Source organism: Thunnus albacares, chromosome 4 (assembly GCF_914725855.1).
Source record: "Thunnus albacares chromosome 4, fThuAlb1.1, whole genome shotgun sequence".
NCBI classification, from domain to species: domain Eukaryota; kingdom Metazoa; phylum Chordata; class Actinopteri; order Scombriformes; family Scombridae; genus Thunnus; species Thunnus albacares.
Genome location: NC_058109.1, coordinates 32,635,268 through 32,661,581, shown reverse-complemented (window position 1 = coordinate 32,661,581; position 26,314 = coordinate 32,635,268). Strand labels below are relative to the sequence as shown.

Sequence of the window (26,314 nt, the reverse complement as noted above, 5' to 3'; positions counted from 1 at the left end):
GGTTTTTCAAAATGGTTTCTATAATATTTTTTCTACAATAGAGATTCAACATTATACTGCAGATGAAGTCGTGCCTTTTATATATACTCTACAGCACTGCATAAAAATCCTATAGTTATTGAAAAAGCTGCTGTTCACCTGTACATATAAAAGTGGAGCAGTGTCAGACCAGCATTGAACCCAATTCAGGAGCAGGCTTGTGAAGCCCGGCCTGAGTACATGTTGACCCATTCAGTCTAAATAAAAACACAGGTTTATCCTGAGTCACTCTTTACATCTAAAAGTGGTATAAGAATATAGGGACAATAATTTTGGTATAAAATATATTTTGCAGCAGAAATTGCAGTGTGCAGCCTAGTAGCAGATACTTGTTACAATCTGAAGATAATAAAAATAGGTCTATGTGAATGAAATCTATCACTGAAATAAACACTGTAACCTGTGACTGTAATGTTACAGGCTATACAGCTGTAATGTTAGAGACTGAACTGCTTGCTACCTGCATCTCATGCTGCAGCAGACTGCCAGGTGAAACAGAAGAAGGCTAGTCTCAGTGTCAGCAGCACCACAGTCCATGAGATTACTGAAATATCTTATATTGTATCATTATATATACATGATTTTTGTGCACGTTGTAACCTATAATTGCAATGTTGCTTTATGGTCTTTTGGGACCCACACTGAATGTTTGCATCCAACCTGAGGGCCTCTTTTTGTTTTCTTAAACAGTGCTAATACAACCGAGCCTGCTAGCGGAGGCGGGGAACTATATGCTAAAAATGCTCTGACGAGCAGCTGAGTCCTCCAATGAAAATGAACTTCGTCGTTCAAATGAGCCAATGAGAGCAGTGAGGCGCGGCGCTTCTCCTCTCAGCGGGCCGTAGGGGCGGTGCTTGTCGCCGAGGACCCACCCCTCAAGGCCGCGGGGTTTGGTTGCACATAGGCTGCAGTTTCAGTTTGTTTTATTCACCATTTTGAGTAGCTGAAGGTAAAAAAAAATAAGAATATTTGCGTTTGGAGGACAAGTCGCTGCTGCACTTTTATTTTCACGCGCTAGCTCGGACGGTGGAGTCGTGCGTCAGCCTCGCTCCTCCTCGGTGTTTTGCAGAGCGGGAACCTATATTTCTTTTTTCCCCCCGTCGCTTTTTCTTCTCCCCCCTTTTCTTACATCCTTAACCTCTACAGTATTCCTGCAAAATGTCAAGACCAGTGAGGTAGGTGTGCTAAATCTGTCCTCTGCTCTGCGTAAAGTTAATAACGACGCCGTGCTGGCAGGCACCGCAGATTACACGCACGTCTCGACCATGTTGTGTTTTTATGAGCTGGGAATTTGTGTATTTCATGAAAAAATAATGGGAATGTGTGCGTGTGTGTGCAGCCTCAGTCTCTCTCTAACATGGATCCCAGCGGTGTGGACTGATCGCCATGTCTGTGCCGTGTGTCTCACGCTTTTATACGGATCCATGATGAGCATTGTTGGCTGCTTTGCAGGCCGAGCGGAAAATTAGTCGGTGTGATTTAACCAGCTGCGTTTAACGGCTCACTCGTGCCAGGCCTGATAATATTTTTCCCTCTCTGACTGAGAATGAGAATATGGCCACCCATTCATCCAGGGGAGGCTCTGAAACGCTAAAACCCCCCCACACCAACAAAAAAAAAAAAAAAAAAAAAGGAGGAGGAGGAGGTGGTCGGCCTCGAGATTTGATCTTGTTACCGCGCAGACTGGGCAGGTCTGTGCCGTCTCCTCCATTATGTCGCTTTTCGTTGTATTTTAAAAGGTTTTAGTAGTTTCAGAGCAACAGAATATCGATTATTAGTCAATGAAGATAGCGTTGGTGCAGATCTACATTTTCACTTGTGGCAGTAAATTAACGCTGTTGGCTGATGTCAGAGGGAGGCGGAGAACTACAAAAAGTCACCACACCCCCTCAATGCAAGATTCCCACTGTGATTATAACACATGAGGTGTTTCTGGCCCGTTTTTAACGCACATTAAAATGTCCTTTAACTCGATTAGAAGTCATTTTATGCTTTCAAGTCTTGTATCTAAAGGGATATTTTCGGTTAGCGTTATTTCTTCATCCATATGTGAAAATGGAGCGTATTTTGAGAGGTCTTCAGGGACTGTAAGAAAATTTATGGAGGGTGGAAGCAGGTTTAAAAAAAAAAAAAAAAAAGCAAGGTCCCTAATATTATTAAAACATCTTGAATTAGAAAAAGACTTGTAATACCTCAAACCAATATAACCACTGAATATTTAAGAAACAAATGTTATTACAGTATTTGAATAGCAACAAGAATTGTTATTATTTCTGATATTACGGTAATCTTATATTTAGGTCATTGGCACAAGAAATGCTGAAGTGATGTTTTGAAAGCTTGGTCAGAGGCTACACATGACTACAGCTTGCATCATCAGCTACTACATCACATCCCTATTCCTATGAAAACTGAACACAAAAACTTGGTCACACACCAACAACAACCTTAGAAATCATGTTTCAAGTCCACTGCACAATAATGCAGCCTCTCATTTGAAAAAAGCCTCCCCAAAGTGCAGAGCCATTAAGGACAATGTTCTATTGTGGTCACATTGATTAAAGCACAAACAATCTCTCTGACATTGCAAGATAAACACACAAACTTTTATTTACTATATTTACTTTAATTTTGCAATTTTTATTTCATTACAGATGAAGTAAATTTGGGGTTATTCTGTGAATCTATATATCTATATCTATATTTAGAGAGAGATGAGTTGTTGTGGAAATCTGCTAAATATTCATCCATGACAGAGTTGGAGAGAGGAGTTAAGGGAGGATTTTGTTGTGTTGGAGTACAGAAAACTTAGCTTAGTGTTATCTAAAAGATTTTCAAAGTCACTGCGAATATTTAACTGATTTTGACAACTCAACTCTCACGAGGTTCAGTTCAGAACGAGACTTGTCTTTGAGCGAGATTTGGTTAGACACAGTAAAAAAAAACAGACTGGATCCAGCGAAAGGTAAAGAAAAACATTTCATTTGTCTGTATGGTCTTTTCCATAATGTTGTCAAACATTTATAATAACAATCTGAGCCTGTCAGTGGCCAAAACAAGCACTTTTACTGGACGTACAATTGCCCCAAAGGATTACATCGCAGCCAGTTTCGTGGCTGCTGGCTGCAGCGCTCTCACTCAATACTGGACCAGTTTCAAAAATTGTTGTCCCCATTAGTCACTAAGACAAAAAATGATTGATAATTAGGGTCCAGGTTGAAAAATACAGAAGTTTCCCTTTAACTTTTGCCTCAGTACATTGCAGTGCCATCCGCTAACACACTATGTTGGCCTGACAAAAATGCAAGCACACATTTTAGGTGTAAAATGCAAAAGGTGGAATTCTACTTTTTACCTTGCCACTGTGGAGACAGGAGATAAAATGGCTGACTTTCATGAATTGTAAAATCCTTCCACACCCCCAGAAGTCTGGAGTAGAAACAAGCTTTCCCCATGTGCTGTTAAATTTCCCTCCCCTAAGCAAAAAGAAAGAAAATATCACCCCAACCCTCCACCACACAATTTTCATACTGTCTCTTTAAATGTCCTCAGTGTAGCTTTAGACTTGTGGACATGAATCCCAAAGACCTCCTAGTGGTGTTTAGGTAAAGCAGTTCCATGTCATGGAACAAATGAACAAAACATCAGATTATTTAACTAGATCTGAAATGATTAGTCAATTAATCAATTACAAAAACACTTAATTGATCCCCAGAGGGGAAATTCTCATGTTGCAGCAGTGCATGAAACAGGTAAGAAGAAGGAGGATTAAATACAAACAAACAACTCAATCAGCAGCAATTTAGACAAATAGTCATTTGTCATTTTTTTTAAACAAAACCCCAAATACATAATTCCAACTTGTATATTGTAAGGATGTGCTGCTTTTCTTTGTCTTCCATGATAGTAAGTGAATATCTGTGGGTTTTGGACTGTTGGTTAGAGAACACAAGACATCTGAAGACATTTTATGGACATTTTATCATTATTTTCCAACATTTAGCTAACATGTAGCAGATGATTGAAAATCATCGTTAGATTGATCTATAATGAAAACGATTGTTAGCTGCAGGCCTAAATATAACCATCCATTGTCTCATTATACAAGGTGAGTACGTATATAGAAGCCCAGTTAGGGTTTAATGTAAATAAACAAACATGCAACTGAATATAATGCCAGATATCAGGATGTGATGTCATATATTTGACAGAAATGAATCTGCTTGTGCTGCATTACATCTCAATCTGCTACAGATCAGATCACAGCCCTGAGCTATCTGCATCCAAGTTATGTTGTGTTATTGATATTATTGATACACACAAAGTTAGAGAGAATTTATTTGACACGGTGTTAATACAAGATCTTTGTCTCAACATCATCTCTGTATATACTGCACAATAAACAATTCATTATCATTACCTCATCATACTAAAACACATTTATGATTGTAATCTACAAATTCAACCTTACAGCAGAAAAACAAATAAAATAAAAAAAACTGCTCCTGGCACTTTCACTTAAAAACAACACCAAATACTAACAGATGACATCATTGTAACACCACTGTTGAACAGAAGTATCCAATTTTTTCGTTTCTTTATGAAATCTTAAATCTATCCAACCCCTGGCTCTTACCAGTGAGACAAACTGACTACATCCTGAAACGCTTCCCTTTTAATCGTGTTCCTTCTTAGAAGACGTATTGACATTTTTACTTCACCCAAATGAAAATGTAACATCATTAACGTCATTAATTTTCCTGTAAACGGCCCCAAATACAAAAACCAACTTTAGAGCATTTCTCTTTTGAAAAACAAAAACAAGGTCTTTAAGGTTCTAAATACGGCATCAATCCTGCCACACTCTAAAAAACAATGAAAATTGTTTCCACACTTCCACAGAGAGGACATTTATTTGAAACAGTGGGATTCATTACACATATGAAAGCATTAACAGCCACAGCTTCTCCACTGCAACTTACCAGGTTGTTTCTTTTAGGGTTTATGCAAAACTCTCCAGTCTGGTTTATGTGCACAAGTTATCTCCAAATTCCTTCCCCACACTCAGTCTTCTTTTTCATTTAACTTGCTTTTGTTGAAAGCTACAACACAACAATTATACAACACCTCGCCGTTTACAGTATCTAAATCAACATCTTTTAGCGTGTTTTACATCCAGTAATAGTCCAGAACAGCCAAACAAATCAGGGTAAAAATCCAACTCTGGGAAACTCTTCAAACATTCAAATTCCTCTAGTGTCAACCCTGTCAAAAGCTTTTCTCGGTCTAACGAAATGAGACCAACAAATCCAAGCCCAATGAAGTAGAGATGTCCAGAACATCCCTAATTAAAGACACAGTGGGTTTAGTTCACTAATACGTGCGTAGAAATGTTCTTACTTTGAACACAAAATAGGCGCAAAATTACCATCTGATTCATGACATGTGCGCACCAGCCAATTCTGTTCTCACCACCGTGCGTGACTCGCCGTCATTCTGAACGGACAGTTGCGTGCCGCTATCAGCATACTACCACGCCCCCCATTTCTCTATATGAGGAAAGCTCTGTTGGAGCGGTGCAGCAGTGCAGAGAGCTGTCACTCATTGCAAAGAGGACCACGATGGTACAAATGTAGAAACGCTTTACTGCTGGTGAAATGCAAACAATAGGGTCAGAAGTAGAAGCCAGAAAAGGCAGATTTGGCTGGTAAACATGTCGTTGGCACAATCGTTCGGAGCCTGATTGTGAATCCTGTTTACAGCCTGTTGCAGTACATCTGTAACAAAATAAAAAGTTGGTAAATGTGTAAATCTATGTAATTGATCTAAATAAATCTCTACTGCTGCACAAGGTGCGCATCATGTTTAGTCTCTGCTCACAACAGGCTGTGATGTAGAGACAGCAGAGCGTCCCTCCCTGTGTCACTGCTGGACTGTCGGGCTGTGAGGACACTGAACAGACTGCTGCTTAACCAGCTGCATATATCACAACCACATCTAATGCTGTCACACTCCAGTATGCAAACGCCAATATATAAGCTATTGTCATCTAAAAGTGGGAACAGGACAATTTTAATATATGAATAATTTCATTACATTTATGATGATGATTTATGGATTACAACATCTTAGCTATTCATTTCATAATCAGTAAATATATCATGTATCATTAGCAATTTCACACTTTTCAATGTTGTTTTTTGAAATGATTGTGGTTGTAATTAGGGCTGCTCGTTTATGGCAAAAATCATAATCCCAATAATTTTGGTCGATATTGAGATCTTGATTATTTAACATGATTAGTCATTGACATGGAAACATCATGCATTTATTAAACTTTGAAAAAGATGTCTTTAACAGTGGATTTCCTTAAACTTTCAATATAAATGAACTGAAAAACAAAAATGAAATGTTTTTGGGAGGGATAAATTAATTATATAAAAATAAATTAGACCAAAATAATTGGGATCATATTGTTGTAGTGATTGTCAAGTTGCATGTTGTGTGGAGAGTGATCAATACTAAAAATGATCGTTCATCGTGGTACTTTGAGAAGAAATCATTGACTTGTATTATCCTGCAGTGTGTTTATATGCACCTGAGTAACCAGATTACAGTGGGTTTTCTCCAGAAAGCTGATTTCTCAACTGTCATGTGAAAGAGAAACCTGCTTTCTGTAATAGGAGTCTGGGATCAGAGAAACCTGCTTTCCACAGGTAGTTTTTCCTCTGCCATGTAGACACGTCACCAGGTTTCTAATCAGCTTTTTACAAGTCAAGCATGTGCACAAAACAGACTGCAGACCAGAGTTTACACTAGACCTTGTTTTGACATCCATTAATATTCTAGAATTGTGGCCATATAGAAAAACTACCGGACATATGTTTTAAATAACAATGAACAGCAATGAAACACAAACGCTATGATTCAACAAATATATATTAGTCAGCACAATGAACCCTTCACAAACCTTGCAAACCTATCATATAGGCTACAACAATAAAAGCCTTGCTGTTGTTAATTGAATGCAGCCATTCAGGCAGCCTGCAGCTCCACCACCACCTCCACCTGCCACGGTCTCCCCAAGCCCACCTCTCACCAGTGCTGGTGAAAAGTTAAACCTCCTCTTGATCAATTACATATTATTTAACCACAGAGCTCCGGGCTGATCTGTTAGTTTCGCTGTGTCAATGCTGAATGTAACCTTACCTGAGAGAAAACAGTAAGACCTTTTCAGAGTCGTGTTAACTGCTGTCGAGTCAAAGCACAGGACTGGTGCTGGAGTCTCATGCCACGCTTTGTCACATCTGATCAAACACTCAGTGAATCTCTCGATATCTTAAGGGAGGCAAAACCAAACTTTTGTACAATACAAGTTTATATTTAAGTTGTCTTGGTAGCATATCTTTTAGGTCACACAATCAGTCAGTTAAAAAAAATGCTGCAGCTTGTCAAGACCCTCAACAGCTGGAAAAGAAAAGGGGGTTAGCTCCAAAGTTAGCAACAATGGGTTACTAACCTGAAGACGTAAAACAGAGAACTAGAGAACAGAGAAATGTGTGGCTGCTGAGCACACATTTTCTACTGTCCCCAGGATGACGGCACGCCATTAGTCTCATGTCCTGATTTCAACAGGATCTTATAGTCTGTGCAGAAGACAGAAACCGGCCACCAGTTCTCAATGTCTTGTAGATTTCCTTTTTTCGGCAACAGAGCTATCACAGCTCTCCTGCAACTTAACAGCAAAGACACTTCTTCACCCAACTCCTCCCCAAAAGCATTATAAACACACACATATATATCAACTGACTTCCTGTCAGTGCCAGGGGCTTTGCCAACCTCCATGCCCTGCAGAGCAGTATGCAATTCAACCAGTCTCACAGGTTCCCCAAGACCAGGATTCTCTTCGGATCTTTGGAAGTCCATCACAAAAAGAAGCAGCAAGCAGTTTATTGCCTTTATATTCACTCTTGTACAGTTCAGAGCAGAACTTCACTGCTGTATGCCGAATCTCTCCAGCCCCTGTTACCTCCTGTCCTTCAGCTTAGCATAAGGTATGTAGAAACCCGCTCTGCCCATTTCTTTTCTCTAGACCAAAAAAGAAACTGGAAGGTGTATCCATAAGATTAGCACTCTGAAACCTTGACCGAACCAAGGCTCCCTGCACTTTTATGCCTAGTAAGTCTTCAATCATGCTTTTTTGGATTTGAGGACTTCAAAATGTCCTCGATTTCCCGTGGACTCAAACACACTTTGAAGTTCCACCATCTCAATCTCTAGATCACTCACTGAATTCTGTTTTTCACTCCTGTAGAGTTAAAATGCCAGAATGCACTGTTTGGTTTCACATTTGCAATAAAAACATTGCTTAAAACTAAAGAATGGTACAGGTAACAGGTAACATCTGACACATTTTAACAACACCAAAATTACAGTACAATAAAACAGGTCCAGCCTAGCTAAAGAAATAACACTGTCTCTGACATGAGCCCATGTATACTGTCTCTTCTTGTCATGCAATCTTCTCCAAATATCCACTAAATCATGTGTTTCAATAAGGTGGTTCAGTAGTCTCTGTGACTCTCTGTAAGGATCAATATGGTTTCTGTCCAAATGATCATTCTGAGTGCAATTAAAATCTCCTCCCAAAAACAAAAAAATCATCTGCATTACAACTCACCAGAGTATCATTCAACACATTTAGTTATGCTGCTCTGTTCAGACCAACAAAAGGTGCATACATATTAATGAAAATAACTATGTAGCATTCAAACTTGGCTTTAACTACCATGAGCCTCCCTTCATCCCCTCTCGTGGTATCTCGTATGAGATTGGGGGAAAAAATGGATGCCAACCTCTCCACTCACTGAGTTCAGAGATTTCAGACAAACCTCATCCTCCCATTCTAGGGCTGTAGTCAACCAAAGAAAATCTTGGTCGACTGAAATTGTACATAATCTTCAACTAATCGATTAGTCACGGGGGGGTGTTGTTAGACACAATGAGACAGAGTGCACAGTGAACTCAGCAGCCACACATTTCTCTTTTCTCTATTTCTCAGTTTTGTGTCTTCAGGTTATGTTAACCCATTGTTGCTAACTTTGGAGCTAACCCCCTTCACTTTTTCAGCACTTAGGGAAACAACAGATGTGACTTTTTAGCATTTATTAACTGACACACTGTAGTCTGTACTGTACATTTACTGCCAGACTGACAACTTACTACTAACCTTTTCCTCTGCCCCGCTCTTCTCTGCCACTCGCTCTTTCCCACTCGCTACGCAAACATACTCCGCAATGCCGTATTCCTTAATGGAGTTACGCTAGCAACAGTTTCCCAGGCAACGACACAGAGGTTGACTCACGTACCTAACAGCGCTGTATGATTTCCGAATGAATGGATATTTGGCGTTAATTTTGACACTAAAAAATATTGTTTTTGGCCTGGGGGGAGTTCTTGTTGTGATAATTATGGGAGAAACATAGATTCAGTAAATGTTCAGTAGAAGTCAGTAAACGTTGAGTACAGTTAGACCCAGCAGTCTCCATTAGGTTGGGCGAGTTCAAAGTTGTGGAAACAACGGGGGTGTTTTGAATACACCCCCGTTTTCATAGGTAATTTGTTAGTCTGTCCCTCCCGCCGCAGGAAATAATGGATTAATCCTGGAAAGCTATTGATGTAGCACTTTTATGAGAGTAACACGGAGATTATTCGACCAATGAGAATTTCATCAGATGAGAGCATATCAACCAACTAATCGACCAGCAGACTACAGCCGTATCCCATTCCACCTTCCAGTCTGATTCATTCACTTCCTCACTGTTTCCTGTACCAACATTACATCAATGCCTTTCATCTTTACAAAGTTATATAAAAGTTCTCTTTTTTTCATATCCCTCGCTCCATTTAAATTCGTGGTGGCAACTCTGAACTTACTCATAGGAAGACCACCCATGTCGACAGTTTCACAAAACTACAAAAAATAATAGACATGCTGTTTCCTCTTCATCGTCATGTTGAGTTCTTGTCTGACTCTCTGCACAAATTTCCTTAACCTGTAAACATCTTGTTCAGTAAAAGTCCCTTTTCCTCTGTTCTTCATATTTAATCTGACTGACTCAATGAACAACTCTTTGTCTGGGAAATACTTTACTCTACTTTCATATTTTTCATTTTCTGTTTCATTTCTTTCACCTCATAACCATTTTCTGCTTTCACACCCGAAGATGCATCACTCTCCCAAACATCAGACTCCTCTCTTGAACTGAAGTCAGGCCCCATATCCTTCTGTTTACTCAGTTTTTGTTTACTCACCACCACTTTCACTATTTTCTTGTGCTTATTCTACATCCTTCTCTTTTGTGTTTCACCATCAACATTCTGCCCCCTGGCACCTCTACCAGCATCACTTTTCTCAGCACTGGAACTCTCTTCTGAGCAAGACATAATCAGGTGCCCCTCTTTTCCACAGCCGAAACATTTCATGTTTTCCGTTGTTGCAAAAAGGGTATACTCAAACTCACCCGCTGTCAGCTTAAAAGTCCAATTCAACTCTATGTTGTTGTTATTCATGATCATCTGCCTTCTGTAGGAAACGTGTTGTAGTTCAGGGGCATTACAGCATGACAACAATGCTTTTCTCCCCCATATCTGGTCAACTCCCTTATTATAAGCTCATCACTTATGAATGGAAGTTTGATAATATCATTGTTCTTGCTGGCTTAGTGAGAGGCGTCACCGACACAGATGTTTCCTTTATTACAACGCTGTTTGTGATGACAGTAGGGATGTCAGTTTCGGTTCATTTTGCTTTTGACAAACCAACACCCATTAACCGGTAACTAACTTTTAAGAAAAATTGTGATGTAGCTTTCGTTTGTGAGAACTGTTCAGCAATCAGTGGTCAGGGCTAGCTGGTCTGCCCTGGCTAGCTTGACTTTTAGCTCATCCTTCTCCTCAAATTGTTTTCAATGTGTTTAGTCACAGTAGCTCTCAATGGCATAACATTTTCGGGCTTGAGGTACTGAACTAGTTCTTTCAATCCCTCGCCCTCCGCCACAGTAATTAGCAGCATATCAGTCTCAATCAGCTGGCGCACCAACTGGGTGATGGCCTCGGACCGGCTAGCGGCGATGTGATCTTTGGCTACGACTGCGATCCATCTTCAGACATGGCAGACGGGTGCTTGTTTTTATGTGGTACAGCACGCATCCCCCCTTCCTTTCCAACAGCTGTTTTTGGAAAAATATCATCAACGTTAATGTCCATTATAAAAGAACATCTAATATTGTGAACACGTAATTGTCTAGCCAGTAGGGGAGTATGTATGCAAATTAAGCTATAGACCGACATGCAGAACTGGTCGAAAATATTCTGTGATTAACCGACAGTTTAACTGTTGACATCCTAGATGCCAGTGTTTGCTTTCTCTATTTCCACACCTCCATTCATCCTAGCAGTGGACTTAATGCTCGATGCTCCCACCACCTTCTCTAAACTACAGTCCTTGACTGAACAAGATGAGATCTTTAAGCCATGTCTCCTAGTCAGTCTGGTGAATGCTGTGACAGTGAGCTGCCCAAGCTTAAAAAAACACCTCCAGCTCCAAGATTTACAGCCAGCCAGTACTTAAATAAGCAGGAGTAAGACAAATAAAGAAACTCACACACTCCTTAGACCCACACTTCATGCTCACACACTCGGTGAGACAGAGAGAGAGAGAGAGCAGCGGCGGTCAACCAAGCTAGCCTAGCACAACCCTGCGGGAAGGTGCCACATTGCCGGATTTTGTGTGAATGCAGAGCGTCATCCTGTCTGCTCTGGCCTCTCTGCTCTGCGTGTGTGTAGCTCAGCCCCGCCCTCGGTCAAACAGACAGAGAGAGCAGACACAGAGCAGAGCGGAGCAGAGGAGAGAGTTTTTTGGGAAAATCCTGCATCGTATACCTTTTTTAATTAGCGGAACGTTTCTAAATCCAGTCTCCTCTTTTTTTCCTTAATCTGTTTACATATGTGTCAAATTAAAGATACCACCTGTAGAAACCTGGAAAATGATTAAGACAAACTAACAAAACAATTAAAAAAAACAAACAAATACTGAATCAAGTGAATTTAGTCTGGCTAACACACTGACTCTGTCTCTGGTAAGTCTTCATTGATCCTGTCAACATATCAGCCAGTGAATCTAATGAATTACAACGGCTGCTTGCAGCACAGCATCTTATATGCATCTTAGTGGTTTTAATTTGTGTAACTGGGGTTTAGGTTGAAATAACGCAGGCCAGGGGCACTGCACATTCAAAAGGGAGCGCTATACCAAGCAGTCAGTCAGTGAGACCACCACCGTCCCTGACATCGTGATTTGTCAGATTCACGTTCATCATCCAGTTCCAAGTGAGGTAACACACTAATTGAGGCCATTGGAAAATATGTGAGATGTATATGGTAATGTGTTAACTTGGCAGTCATGTCAGTGGCTGCTGTTGCACATGTCTGAGGCCTTTACTGTGGTGAGTGCCAGCATGCGTGCCTGTTGTTGAAATCTAAGTACTTGTAAAAGTTTATGGCACCATTAAGGCGCAAGTATACTCCATCAGAACTGCTTGTTGGATGGTCGCACAGCTTCAGAAACCCCCCTTCCCCCCACACCTTTCTGACATTGGAATGGGGGGAGCTGTGTCCCACTATTTTTGTAACCAACAATCCTACATTCACCTCCTGCTGTGATTTGCCAGAGTTTGAACTTCTTTTATTTTATTTTTTTCATTCATTACACAATTCCTATCACTTTTCAGACAGGGGAGACTGTTGTATTTAAATGTATTCCTGTATTTAAAGTATAACACATCCCCCACCCCCCTTTTATGACTTGTGACAGCCGACTTTTCACTCCACCCTCCAGCGTGGCCTTTCGCAACAACACTGTTGCTTTCCGATGTAGTTGGACAACACGTTGAACAAGTCTTTTCTAGCATAACTCGTGAAAGGAGGAAGGGGCGAGGGGAGATAGAAACACAGAGAAGCACAGCAACAACAACAATATCAACAGAAATATGACTAATAATAATAGCAGCAGTGGGCATTAAGCTGGACAACAGTTGGTCTGCAGCCAAAGGTCTCCTGCCAGACAAGAAAGCACAAAACTACAGGGAAGATGTCAAGTTACTAACATGTATTAATGGTACAGGAACACATACAAATGGAAACAGTGTCACCATTCCATAGTTTGTCCACCAGAGAGTAATGAGGTTACTTTCTGTTGTTAATTTTTCAACTGTAAAATTTAAGGGAACCTTACCAAAAACATTTAATGTTTTGGGTTGTGTAAAGAAAATGAATATTGGCCAATATATCATTTTTTTAACTCTCAAATATCAGTATCAGTTTCAAAAAATCCTGTATCAGTCAGGCAAAAACAACAAAGTTACAAGATCTGACTTATCTCTACTTCTTTCTAGATTCTTTTATTTTCTTAACTCAATTTTTAAATGTTTTAATGCATTTGTATGCTTAGAATAAAGTACTTAAATTGCCTATATAAATAAATATATATTGATATGTATTTAAAAGATGCCTTTCAAAACAACTAAAACTAACACAAAAAGGGATAGATGATTTTTTGTTTTGTTTAATCCACACCAACACTAGTCTGTTTCAGTCTTGCTTCACAGCTTTTAGAGGTGTATGTTACCTGAAGTGTAGTTGGCCGCTGACACCTGAGGCTTCCCTCATACACTCTGCCAAATTAGCCCTGGAAACTGTAGACGGTAGTGTCCGGTTCAGTGCCCCCAACCGGAGGCCGTGTGTGGCCTCTTTAACAAAAACAATACAATCCAGACATTCATACACAGCCGACGTGTCGTTGCCTGTTGAATTTGCCAGACATGACACAGAATAGGTTGTTACCTATCCACCACCCTCTAGCTTAGATGGACATGTCTAATATCAAGTGTGGGCAATGAACTCTGTCCTGTGTTAATGTTATCTGATGCGATGTGTTTACTTCTTCACAGGAACAGGAAAGTGGTGAACTACTCACAATTCAACGAGTCTGACGATGCAGGTAAGAGATGCTTATGACGTCTTTCCTTATGTGTGCTAACAGGGCCACGTAATGCAGATAAAATCTTCTATTACTATATTTTTACATCATGATATGGATACATGTTGTGATATGATACATTTTCCGGAAATCAGTTAAAAATGGTGAATGAAGATAAAATTTACAAATGTCTGCTTTTGGCTAACCAGGCAAACTAAATACCTGACACATCAAAATACGTCATCTCATTGAGGCAGAAATCACATCTTGATTTGCAGCATTGTCACGATGGTATATAATACATCCAGAGATATTGCTAGAGATGGAGAGAAACTGAGTCACAGAAATGTGATTCTTTGATGATTCTGCATTGATTCACAAACTCCAAAAATTGATTCTTGTACATCATTAAATAAACCTGTGTAGATAAAACACAATAAGTTTGGGCGCATTTTAGATTTAATAACTTAATCACGCAGCTGCTTCTTCACGTCTCCAAACACCGCTCTTCATCACAGCGACGGTATAATTGGGATAGATATGGAGTTTCTTCCCTCTATGTCAGGGAACCCTGGTTGGACTTGTGTGATTGGCTTTTAGTGATCTACGGGCTCTATCCAGGAGGGGGGGGGGGGGCTTCGTTTAGGTTTAGTATCTCGTTCAGAAATTGAGAGACAAACTGTGTGGGCTGTCTGCTCCTTTCTCAACCCCAGTCAGATGCAAATGATTCCGCCTGGAACGACCCTCAAGGTCTTCACATTTGGCTTGCAGGTCCCTCACCTCGCCAGTGAAATCAGCAGCTTTCTTTAGCTTTGTTACTAATTTACTAATCTCGCAAGAGTTGAGTTGTTGCAGGAAGACAGCAAATAATCAGTGAAATATTCAGCCATGACTTTGAAAATGGTTTAGATAACACTAAGCTACAACACAACAAACTCTTGCCAGCACTCCTCTCTCCAACTCTCACTTATGTTTCCACCGTTGTTTTCCTGCAACAACTCAACTCTCTTGAGATTTCAGAGTGAGACTTCCTCTTGAGTGAGACTTAGACACAATAACAAACAGGCCAGATCAAGTGAAAGGTAAAGAAAAATTTCTCTGTATGGTCCTGTCCATAAAGTTGTCAGACACTTCTAATAACAGTCTGAGCCTGTCAGTGGCCATAACGAACACTTTTAATGGACGTACATTGACGGGGCGCTATTGCCCTGAAGGATTACATTACAGCCCCTATCACAGCCGCTGGCTGAAGCGCTCTCGCTCAATACTGGACCAGTTTCAACAATTGTTGTCAACATTAGTCACTTAGACACAAAATGACGGGAAGAGAGGGTCCAGGTTGAAAAATCCTGAGGTTACCCTTTAATGTCTAGTACACCATTATCCAGATCCAGAGCACTGGACTAACAAACGAGCCAGCCAACCATCACTCACTGCAAAACCAACCAATTCTGGTCGGGTGACAAAAACAACGACTGAGTTTGTTTTCTTTAAAAAAAACCTTTGCTGAGTGTTGTGGATGATGATGATGATGATGATGAGTTTCAGTGGTACTAGTGTTAAAGTATTCTCTAGTGCTGGAAACATTTTCCCACCTCTCTGTTTATTCAAATGAGAATCTGTTTTGAATCAAGAAATAACTCTGAATTAAATTGGAACACCAAGAATCAAATTTTCTGCTACCAGTTCAGAGTCTAAATGTTATAAACGTTAAATTTCAACCAATCTACATTTATTTTAACATTATAGAAGCTATTTGTTCCTGCTGTCATAGTATAATGACTGAGCAGTTAGTATACAAAAAAATCAACATACGCTTTCATACAAAGGACAGTTATTTCTCAACATTAGAGAATGTTTTTTATAAATAAACCTCTTTGTCTTTTCTTCGTAGATGAGGAGTATGGTGATGATAAGCCTAAGAAGGTGCGCGCAGCCCCTCGTGAGCCAAAGCACAAGCGCTCAAAGAACTCACAGGATGACAGGTGAGCACTGGTATAACTTAATACTCAACGTGTCTACCTGTTCCTACCCTACGTTTTAGCGCCGAGTTGTTTTTCAGGTTTATTTTCATTGTTCCATCATTTTGTCATGAAAAGAAAAAAATTCAAATACGATACAGTATTTTTTCAGTCTCATATTCACATTACAAACATAAATCAAGCTTACCACCAGATATTTTTCTTACAATTAAACAAATTTGCTAGTTAAAAGAATGACAAGTTAAATAAGAGAATATATGAATGACAGCACTGGTGTTTCAGTACAACCTCTAGTTGATTTGTCCATGAATTCTATTGAATTAAAAAAAAAGAAAAAAGAAAAAAGAGAGAGAATATTAATAGTTGTCAGATCAGATCCAGCATCAGGAGGAGCCAGGTGTGCTGAAGCTGTGTGTGTGAGGCAGAGTACAGCTGGTGAGTGAGCTGGAAGAGTGTAGACAGAAAGACACTCAGCTGGAGAAAAGTGTGGGGGATGGAGACGAGCTATATTCAATCCATCATGGGTGTAACTTGTGATGTACTACCTCTTACAAATCTTAGTCAGTGGGTCGTGTGGCATTCACACTACCCTATGACTAACACTACTAGTCAATGGGCAGCACACATTTAAACTGATGTTTATTAATAGAAAGGCATCAACTGGAAATCTTATTAGGCACTTACCTTTTTTTTAATTAACATTATTTGGTTTACAAATGTTGCCAATTAAAAGCAGATTAAATCAGCGCCTTGAAAAAGATCACTTTTGGCTACCCTCACTCTGGTTGCTAAGATTTTGTTTTTCTGATTCTCCGTTTCCAGCGAGGACTCTGATGAAAAGCTCTCCAAATCCAAAAATGATTCAGCCGGTAAGTCAGTGGAAGGTTTGTTCAGACACCATGTGAAAACAGCTGGAATTTGATAAGTGGAGACAGGAGAGCGGAGGGCCGGCTCGCTGACTTTTCCCTCTTATGTCGCCGCAGATGACTTTGGCAGCGATGAGGAAGACAACGACTTCGGAGAGGAGGAGGATGAAGACGGAGGAAGCGACTACGAAGAAAAAAGAGGGAAAAAGGGAAAGAAAGCCAAGGTGGAGAAGCCTACCAAGAGGACGCCGAAGAGAAAACGGGCTGCAGGTAAAAAATTCTTCTCTGATTGTGGAATATTTACAGTATATGCTGCTTTATATGTCCCATGTCATGTGATGTTGTCATGTAGATGCAAGTTTATATAAATACATGAAGTTTGTAACAGAACATGATCTAGGGCTGAATAATGTAAGGAAAATATGTAATTGCAGTTTCTCTGACCAATATTGCGATTTAGATCGTTCTGTTAAATTCTATATATGTAACTCTAAGCCTGCTTGTTGTTGAACTTCTCCCCAGGTTCTTTTTTACCTGTCAGTCAGAGGAAAGTTAACTTCTGAGTACACTTGGCAAAATGAAAAAAGCTTTTTGCTAAAGATTCCCACATTAATGACCTGCAGGCATTCACGCCAACTCAAGATGATTGTGTGATTACAGAGTTGGCCGAGTGAGGGGTAAAAAAATACTGTTGACAACATGACACTTAATCCCTTAAATCTGGGTTTAATTACCATCCACAGACTTTGTGATTACGACTTTGAAGATGGCGTGAAAGCTATTTACAAGTCGGAATCTCATAAATATGACAATTCTGATATTGCACAAACAACTCCCAATCCCAGAGGTCCAGATTCAAAGGTTTTTATGTCATAAATTTAAAGGTCTTGTAAGTGTTTTCACTTATTCTTCGCCAGACTCTGAGCAATAATACAAATAAGTGTAGTTTATTCCACCCTAACAGTGAACAGGTGAGTCAGGGAGTTGTCAACCATAGCTTGTACAGTCCTGAGAAGAGATCTAATCAGAGACAGTAAAAGCTGATTCATGCTCTGTGTGTCCGCGGTCGGCTGTGGACTTCCACGCGGACCACGCATGTGCATGCGGTTCCATTCATATTTTTTCGGAGGTCCGCGGACACAGACGTGCGCCACACGTGTGCACTAGTAAACAAGGTTGCAGTGTGATAACTTTCCAGAGTTGTAAAATCGAGTCTGAGTATTACAAACCGCTGTACAGAGTTTCTCCGATAAGCCTTTAAGCCCAATAATCTGTTATTCCAACCAGACTTGCTGGATCGCATTTCATTGTATCAGCATTTTAAACAACACACCCACAGCAACACAGCCTCTTGTATTGTTTTACACAGTCTGAATGCAGCAGGAGTTCCTGTATGTTACTGAAGAACAAGAAAAAGTCAAAAACAGAATGAGAACAGGAATACAGTTCATACATACAGTAAATGAGACAGGGGTCCCTGTTTGCTTCTCCAGCACATTCACAGTTGACACAAGTTTTGGGCTGTGCAGACCCTCGCGGAGATAGCTGGATGGCGACATTCATGTCACGGGGACCAACACGGACCCTCACGGCCACACAGACTCAGAAATAATGAATTGGCCATAGGTGCGGGCAGGTACTGGGTGCACCGTGGGTGTGCTGTGTAATTTGATAACAATATATGCGTTTGAAACCGGAAAAACTGCTGTCACTCACTGAACTACCTGCTAGCTACCTGTTATTAAGCAATGACCTAGATCCTTTATCTAGAGCAAGACCCACCACTCCGTCGGTGTTTCTGACCCACTAAAAGCCTGAAAGCACTGCCTGTTTTACACAGAGCGCCATGTCTTTCTCTGAGTCGAAATAGCACAGGCACTGACATGCACACAGCAGACTGTCAAGCAGCCAACAGCTAAGAATTTCTTTTTTTAGCGGTTCGGCTAACTCACAGAATTAACCTTAATGACAAGTTGTCATTGACAAAATCGACGGTCAACTTAACCCCTTCACCTCTTACATTTAGTTCAGACGGTGTTAATCATACAAGTTATCAAGATTGCAGTTTTACAGCGCTGCACCGTACTGATGGCTCAGACAAGAGCTGCTCTTTAGCAGGGGAGGTGAAAGTACAAAAATGAAATGCAGGAAGTCTTGCTTGATATATATTTGTCCTTAAGTGGTGCAGACAACCATGGAAAAAAAACTAAGGCACTCCGTCTTCAGGTGAAATAATCTTATGAATTTATTCTTGGAGCGTAGGCAACCAACGTGTATCGACTCCAAGTCTTCATCAGGGTCTTTTTTTTTTTCCATGGTTGTCTGCATCACTTAAGGACAAATATCAAGCAAAGACTTCCTGGATTTAGTTTTTTTTATTAAAATTGCAACTCTTGCAATTTGAAAACAATTAATTGTTCAGATGTGTCACCTTTTACACCAAAGGTTCTCCCTAGAAAAGAGCAACTTTGATGATTGAAGATTTGTGTGTAAAGGAACTCAAAGAAGCCTTACAGTCCTCATATTCTAGCTTCTTCATTAGGGGGTTCCAGGATGGTTTGGAAGGTCAGATAGTAGTTGTCATCCTGTGCTTCTATCTAAAATAATAAGAGGAACCGATGCCGTTGACATTGATCTTTTGACGCGGATATTTACTCTAAAACCAGCTGGGTTTTGTTTGACAGACAACGCTGCATGCGAGTTTGTTCCTCCCACATCCAGCCGATTGTGACTGATTGAGTTGTTTGCCTCCAACGTTCTCCGACACCGCTACACGCCGCCGTGATTAATTACTCTGAATGGAAGGTATGATGGATAAGCCCGATCAATCGGTCTCTGTCATCTGCTGGGCTCAGACTGATGGATGTTGATGGCATCTCATCTTTTGTGATCAGTCCAGTAACAAGACGACGGTCTAAACAATGTCCTCATTAAATATCTGGATTGTCTAAGGTTATGTAAGGTTTTATTTTGAAAGCCTTTTTAGGTTATGTGATGGGCAAATTAACTTTTTTTTCGGTTGATTTAAATCACTGAAATTAATGCCTTTTTATATTTCTGCCTCATCAGCGTGAAAATGAATAATTATCTCTACAATTTGCGTGCCATCTACGGGGCTTCAGATGTCCCACGCAGCTTTAAACAACTTACCTGCAGTGCTCCACTGTGGCTTTTAATGAGACTTTTTAGTGATGTATGTTCCTTCATTTAAAGGTTTTGTTACCCAGAATACACCACTGGTACAGAGGATGACTGTTCTGCTGTTTGCTGATCCTAAAAACTATAAGAAACTTGATGTAGAATGATGTACAATCTGTATTTAGGTATACAAATGAAAACATCTGATGTAATAGAAGATATAAACTGTGTGTTTTTGTTTTTTTAGAAATGACATAATTCTTTACCAACCAGTGAACAGGATGCTTGTGGTTTCTTTTCTAGACTACAGGTGATTACATGCTAATTTAGACACAGTTTGGACAGTGTGAAAGGTGCTACATCTAAGTATAACCATGTTAAATTTATGGCTGCTGGCGATGATATACTTTAATTTTTTTTTTGTCAACAAATCCTGAAAAGACCAACAATGAACTGATCTACTAACAAGTATTGTGTGTGTGTATCAAAGCCTGATATATCCTGTTTCTCTGCGCTATAGAGCTCCATTGTTGTTCCCAAACTATTAAAACACATCAATGAGCAACATTGTTACACCAGCTGACATGTACTCATTGTACTCATTCGACTCAATGCCGCATACGCCATCCTGCTGCGATACTCACTAGCCGCAAATGTGTATTAATTCACAGCCGAAAATAGTCCCAAAGATGTGTCTTCAGGAACCAGTGGGCTTGGAGCTGAGAGTGTGGAAGTATTGAGAGACGGAATAACAAATTGTTGGTTTTAGTCTTTTTTTTATGGGATTTAATAAGAAAATAGAAGAGCAGCAGTTTTCATTCTTTAAGTCAAAATGTGCTGTTTCATTCACATATAAAGTTAGTCACATATTCATGTTTCCGTATATCTTTAATAAGCAGAGGGTCTAGCAGAGGCGGTGAGTGATTCAACGGTGTCGCTTCACCTCTGTGGGAAAAACAGCTACGTGAAGCCGGTAATAAGAGGAAAACATGTCAAAACAAGATGGCATATATATACAGGCCTGATTAATTAGAGAGCCACTTGTTCCTCTCCGTCCACCGTTATTAATCACCGCATGTTTTTTTTTTTTGTGTAGATGACAGCGACGACGACAGGGAAGTGAGTCGAAAGCGTACAGTGCGCCAGGCGGCCTCCAAGGCTGTGTCCAAACAGAGGGAGATCCTGCTGGGCGACGGAGGCAGCGAGGACGAGGAGCGCGAAGACCAAGAGGAGCCCTACATGGACCGTATGTACAACACGCTGTACACCGTTACAGCAACACAATCCTTTACCGAACACTACTTTATAAACCATGAGCAAGCTGTCACACATCAGACCAGATGTGTTTCTGATACAGATGTGTATTAAAAGAAAAAAATAATACAACTTGTAGACTTTTAGGAACACACATGATGTTTTTTTTTAATTGAAATTGGTCTTAACTCCATTCTACCTGGTGCTAAAACCTCTCAGAATTCACCCTGTATGAAGACTGTAAAGGTGTCAGGCTTATGTAGTCAGATCAGTAAATCAATAACGCCGCAGCGCTTTAGACTGCCGGACAGGAAAGCATCTGTGCCGAAAGGATTCTCACACATCCCATAATCTATGTGCAGCCGACGAGTCCGGCAGCGACGAGGACTTCATGGTGGAGGATGATGATGACAGTGACTACGGTCACTCCAAGAAGAGAGGCAAGAAGGTGATCCGACGGGGACGGCCGGAAAAGAAGGAGAAGAAATCCCCCAAACCCCGACTAAAGGCCACAGGTGAGCCGTCCAATCAGGACGCAGCCTCAATCATCACTGCTCTGTTCCACGGCAACGTCCGGGATCGCAGAACATTTACACACCTTTTTATGATCCTTATCACAGTATTAATAATCAGTCTGATAAGTTCTATAGACTATACAAGCAGCAGGAATTGTTCACAGGTTTTCTATCAGTTGTCACAGTTTCCCAGTTCAAGTTTTCATTCATATTATCTGAATAATTTAAGCTGATCAACCATAGCGAGCCCCTTTAGATTGATCCATATTTAATATATTCTGCTGCTCGTCTCATTTTCTGCTTTTATTTACGGGTTGTGAACATCCAAAACTGTTTGTGCCCTCGGACAACAAAAAGTACACATCTAAATAAGTTTAGTTTTGGTTTGACTTTATTTAAAAATGTTCAAATCTGAAGATTTGATAAAAGGCTATAGAACCCCACCCTAGTCACGAGAATACACATATACACCTGATCCTTTTTGTTTTTCAATTTTATAAAGTTTATTTGAAAGTAATAAATGAAATAAACACATATTAAAATCTATTGTTAGTCTGTATTGTTATTGTCTGTAAATTTACAAATTGTCACAGATTGTCTAAAACTTGAAAACGGCATTAATATTTGTGTAAAACACGTAATGACTCGTTTATGGCTCGAAACACAAAGTTTAGGAAGCAAAGTCTTTAGACGATGACTTTGTCCAACTCTAATGAATGACACAGTTTGATGCAGTGCCGGTTCTAATGTTAGAATATCACCTCCTTCCTTCAAAATCAGCTTTAGTTATTGGTAAAAAACTATAGTTATATTTTCTTAAATTGTAAATATGACAGTAAGCTCAGGTCCTATTTACTCTTTATGTCTTATATATCAAAGTCATGACAGGATCCAGGCTGGAGACGAGTCATTTGTAATTTCATACAGACTGTAACTGTCTGAATTTGAGGCTCATGAAAATGTTTATTGATGCTATCAAGTAGTGAGATTGAACCATAATCTTATTGTAAATTGGTCGCTGTACGTTTTGTCCAATGTATTCTTTTTAACTGTAAAGTGTATTGGAACCATGCCGCATGGTGATTCTGCACTTTAAATAAAATTGATTGATTGATTGATTGATTGATTGATTGATTGATTGACGATCACTAAGTGATTTTTATGGTTCTCCTCCCCAGTGACCCCCAGCCCAATGAAAGGCAAGGGGAAAGGGCGCCCCAGCGCCAAGGCCCTGGAGAAGAGCTCACCCAAAGAGGAGGAAGAGGAGGACCCTGAGAGTCCCCTGGAGGAGGAAGAGGAGGAGGCAGAGAAGAAGGAGACCTCCCCCACCCCCAAGACGACGAAGGAGGCCGCAGGAGGGGAGGAAGAAGAAGAAGATGAAGAGGAGGAGGACGGCTCAGAAGAGGAGGCACCCTCTGGAGAAGACTAGAAGATGGTACCGATTGTTACCCATCCTCGATGTCTCTCTCTGTCTCTTCTCAAGTTTTTGTTTCTTTTGTTGCTCTGCGTTTAGAGTTTTTATTTTCTTTTTTTGTCGTTTTTTTGTTTTTTTTTGTTTTTTTTTTTTCCTCCTGGTGGCCTGGCTCAATGGTTTGGACTTGATGTGCTTTTTCTTTATTTTGCTCCCCTCCCCCCCCCCCCCTCCCTTCCCCCCCTCTTCCCCCTCCAACCACCAGTTCTCCCCCCAGCCTGGACCTTGTCTGTCACAGTAGCTCAAGACATTGTGCTCATATGATCATCCGCCGTATGTAAGGAAGTTTATCGTATTCTCAACACTCAGCTTCGCTCCCTCCCCTCCCTCCCGTCTTCATCACTCACAGTCCGCATTTTTAAGTTTCACAACAGTGCGACGATTCTGAAACATGTCCACAGATGATGTTAGTTTCTGGCTTTCAAAGAGCATCCGTCCTGAGTGTGAACAGACTTGTTCACTCGTGTTTGTGTTCTCCTCCCTTTTTTTTTTTTGGATTATCAATGACTGATTCCTTCCTGTTTACTTTTACTGATGTCTGTGATTACTGGGAGTATTGTTCTGAGCCTCCCGGTATCAGTAACTAAAGCGCTGTATTTACACAGTCAACAAGCGCCGGGCTCACGCCTTCGCTCTGTCCCTTTATCCTCTCTTTGGTACTTTGTGCTTTTAAACATGGAGCATGTTTTAACAGGGCAGTGCGAGGTAGTTGTTTTAAAAAAAAAAAATCTTTTTGAAATGGTTCATTCAGTTAAAGCTGTATTTTTTTTTTTAATTTTATCACCCAGCTTGTTTCAGACTTTATATCCATGCCCTCAACTCTTGTCGCGCGGCTGTTTTTTCTGTAGGCGCAGCACAAGAGAATGAAATAAAGCGAGTTATTTAGAGAAGTATTCTTGCAGCCGCTGCTCCGTAGATTAAGTAAAGGCGCGTTACACAGACTGGTGGTTGGCGGGTCGCCGCTGAGTGTTCGCTACATGCCGGACTGCCACTAATCACATGTGACGAGCCAGCATGTGTGTGTGTGTTTTTATGTACTTGTTTGAATTTGTATGCTTGTGTGGGGTACTTCCTGTGAGAGGGTCTGGCTTCTTTTTTTTTTTCTTTTTTTTTTTCTCTCAGCCTCCCATCAGCTGCCTATGTGAAATCTCTTATGTCGGGCTTTCAGATGATGCACCATGCTACGTGAAGCTACCCCCGCCCTCCCCCCTCTTTTCAAAAACATACAACCCCCCCCAAGAAAAATCCCTGCATGGCCACAGCATCTTCTCCACAGTCAACCCCTTGTGCCAGGCACCCCCCCCCCTAAAATCTTTATTTTTTTTTTTATTTCTAAGAAATGCAAGAAGAGATGTTTCTTTTTTTTTTTTTTTTTTTTTTTTTTTTCTTTTGAGAGTCCAAAAAAAAAATGAATGTTGTTTTTTCTCCTGTTGGTTCATTGTTCTAATTCTCTATTCAGATTTTTTTTGTAATGTTTGTTTTTTAAAAAAAGAAATAAAATGTATCTTGATTTTAAAGAAAAAAGTCGACCCTACTCAATCTGTTCTGCCTGATGGTTGGCCTGTGGGGTGAAGAACAGACCAGCCATCCCTCCTGTATTTACTCCCGTCCTTTCTTTCACTCTTTTTGCAAACAACACACCCCCCCCACCCCCCTCTCTCCCTCCTTCTCCCAGTCCCATCAGCTTAATGGTTACTGTAGGTATCCATGCTCATTTGTTTCTCAGAGCTTTTTGTTGCCCACATTAGAGATAACTCATACAGAGGTGTGTATTTCACAAGCGGAACCATTTTAAAATTCAGATGTAAAACGGCACTGAGGCGATGACGTGTAACAATTACTTCCTGTGCGAACACACACACACAGGCTGTATCCAGAGATCAGCCCTAGGCATTCATTTGTCTATCAATGCCTTAATTTTCATTGAGTTAAGAGTTTCAGCGGTGGCTCTGAAATCATCACTGGAGGCCTGAGAATGTAATCTGTCCTCATGTTTTAGGTCTTTGCTACGAGCGGCAAATTAGGCTTAGAACGAGTCAACAATATGTACGATCAGCAGACCATCCAAAGCCATAACCGATCTCAAAACTAGTGACTTGGAGATCAGGTGCAGCACTTGCGAGATTGTCCTCTTTTTGTGATACGTAGTGTTTGATGTCAAAGCAAAAACAAAAAGCAAAAAAAAAAAAAAAAAAAAAAAAGAGAGAGGAAAGCTGCTATTGTGATCTTGGGAACATGGATTCGTTTATTAGATGAAATTCAGAGAATATTCTTCTGATTTCATCCCAAGGCCACAATAGAAACCAGTCCTGGATGCGTTCAGGACACACTGGAACCTAGTCGGTTCAGAAGCACATTGGATTGTTTTATGACTGTCCTTATTAGCAGGTTAGTGTGTTTTTTCTACGTTCGGATCCTAAATTGACACCCAATCCTTAATAACGTCTGGCATTTTAAGACGATTGGATATGAATAATAAAATAAATTTGAAAATAAAAACCTTTATACAGTCTAATGCTCAGAGAGCTGTTTGCAGTAGGATCAGACACTGTCTTGTAGTTCACTACACTGAGGGCTTGAATGAGGCTCCTCTCCATCATCCCATAGGAGGCACATGGCATAAGGCTATGAATTTCTCCTCTTTTCATCCATTCTACAATTTCCTCTGTTGTACTGTTTTGTTTTTTTTTTTTTGTTTTCTATATACCTTCAGTTGTACTGGCAATGTAAATGTAAGCCAAGTTGTGATTCCTACAGGGGCCGAAGTGGAGAAGCTTTTGTCAGTAGTGTGGAAAAGGAACGCTGAACTCTTGAATCTTTTGCATGTTGTGGAAAAAGTGCGAAGCGATGATGATGATGATGATGATGATGATGATGATGATGCTGGTAATGGCAATATTGTGGTCTTACAAAAAAAAGTATTAACGACAATGTTGATAATGTTTTGGTTTCCCAGCTTCTAATAAAGGCAACCTACTTTTTATACGGATTTAACTACTTGTTTTGTGACG

At 40.4% G+C, this 26,314-nt stretch overlaps 1 protein-coding gene across 1 annotated transcript; it reads left to right on the top strand.

Moving 5' to 3' along the window:
* Positions 1 to 895: 895 nt before the first annotated feature.
* On the top strand, positions 896 to 26,286 carry nucks1a (nuclear casein kinase and cyclin-dependent kinase substrate 1a). Its single transcript, XM_044349344.1, has 8 exons — positions 896 to 1,214; positions 14,049 to 14,098; positions 15,972 to 16,062; positions 16,882 to 16,928; positions 17,043 to 17,195; positions 21,160 to 21,309; positions 21,680 to 21,832; positions 23,011 to 26,286. Exons 1-8 carry the CDS (start codon positions 1,198 to 1,200, stop codon positions 23,259 to 23,261), a joined length of 912 nt encoding a protein of 303 aa, XP_044205279.1. The 5' UTR covers positions 896 to 1,197; the 3' UTR covers positions 23,262 to 26,286.
* Positions 26,287 to 26,314: the final 28 nt, after the last annotated feature.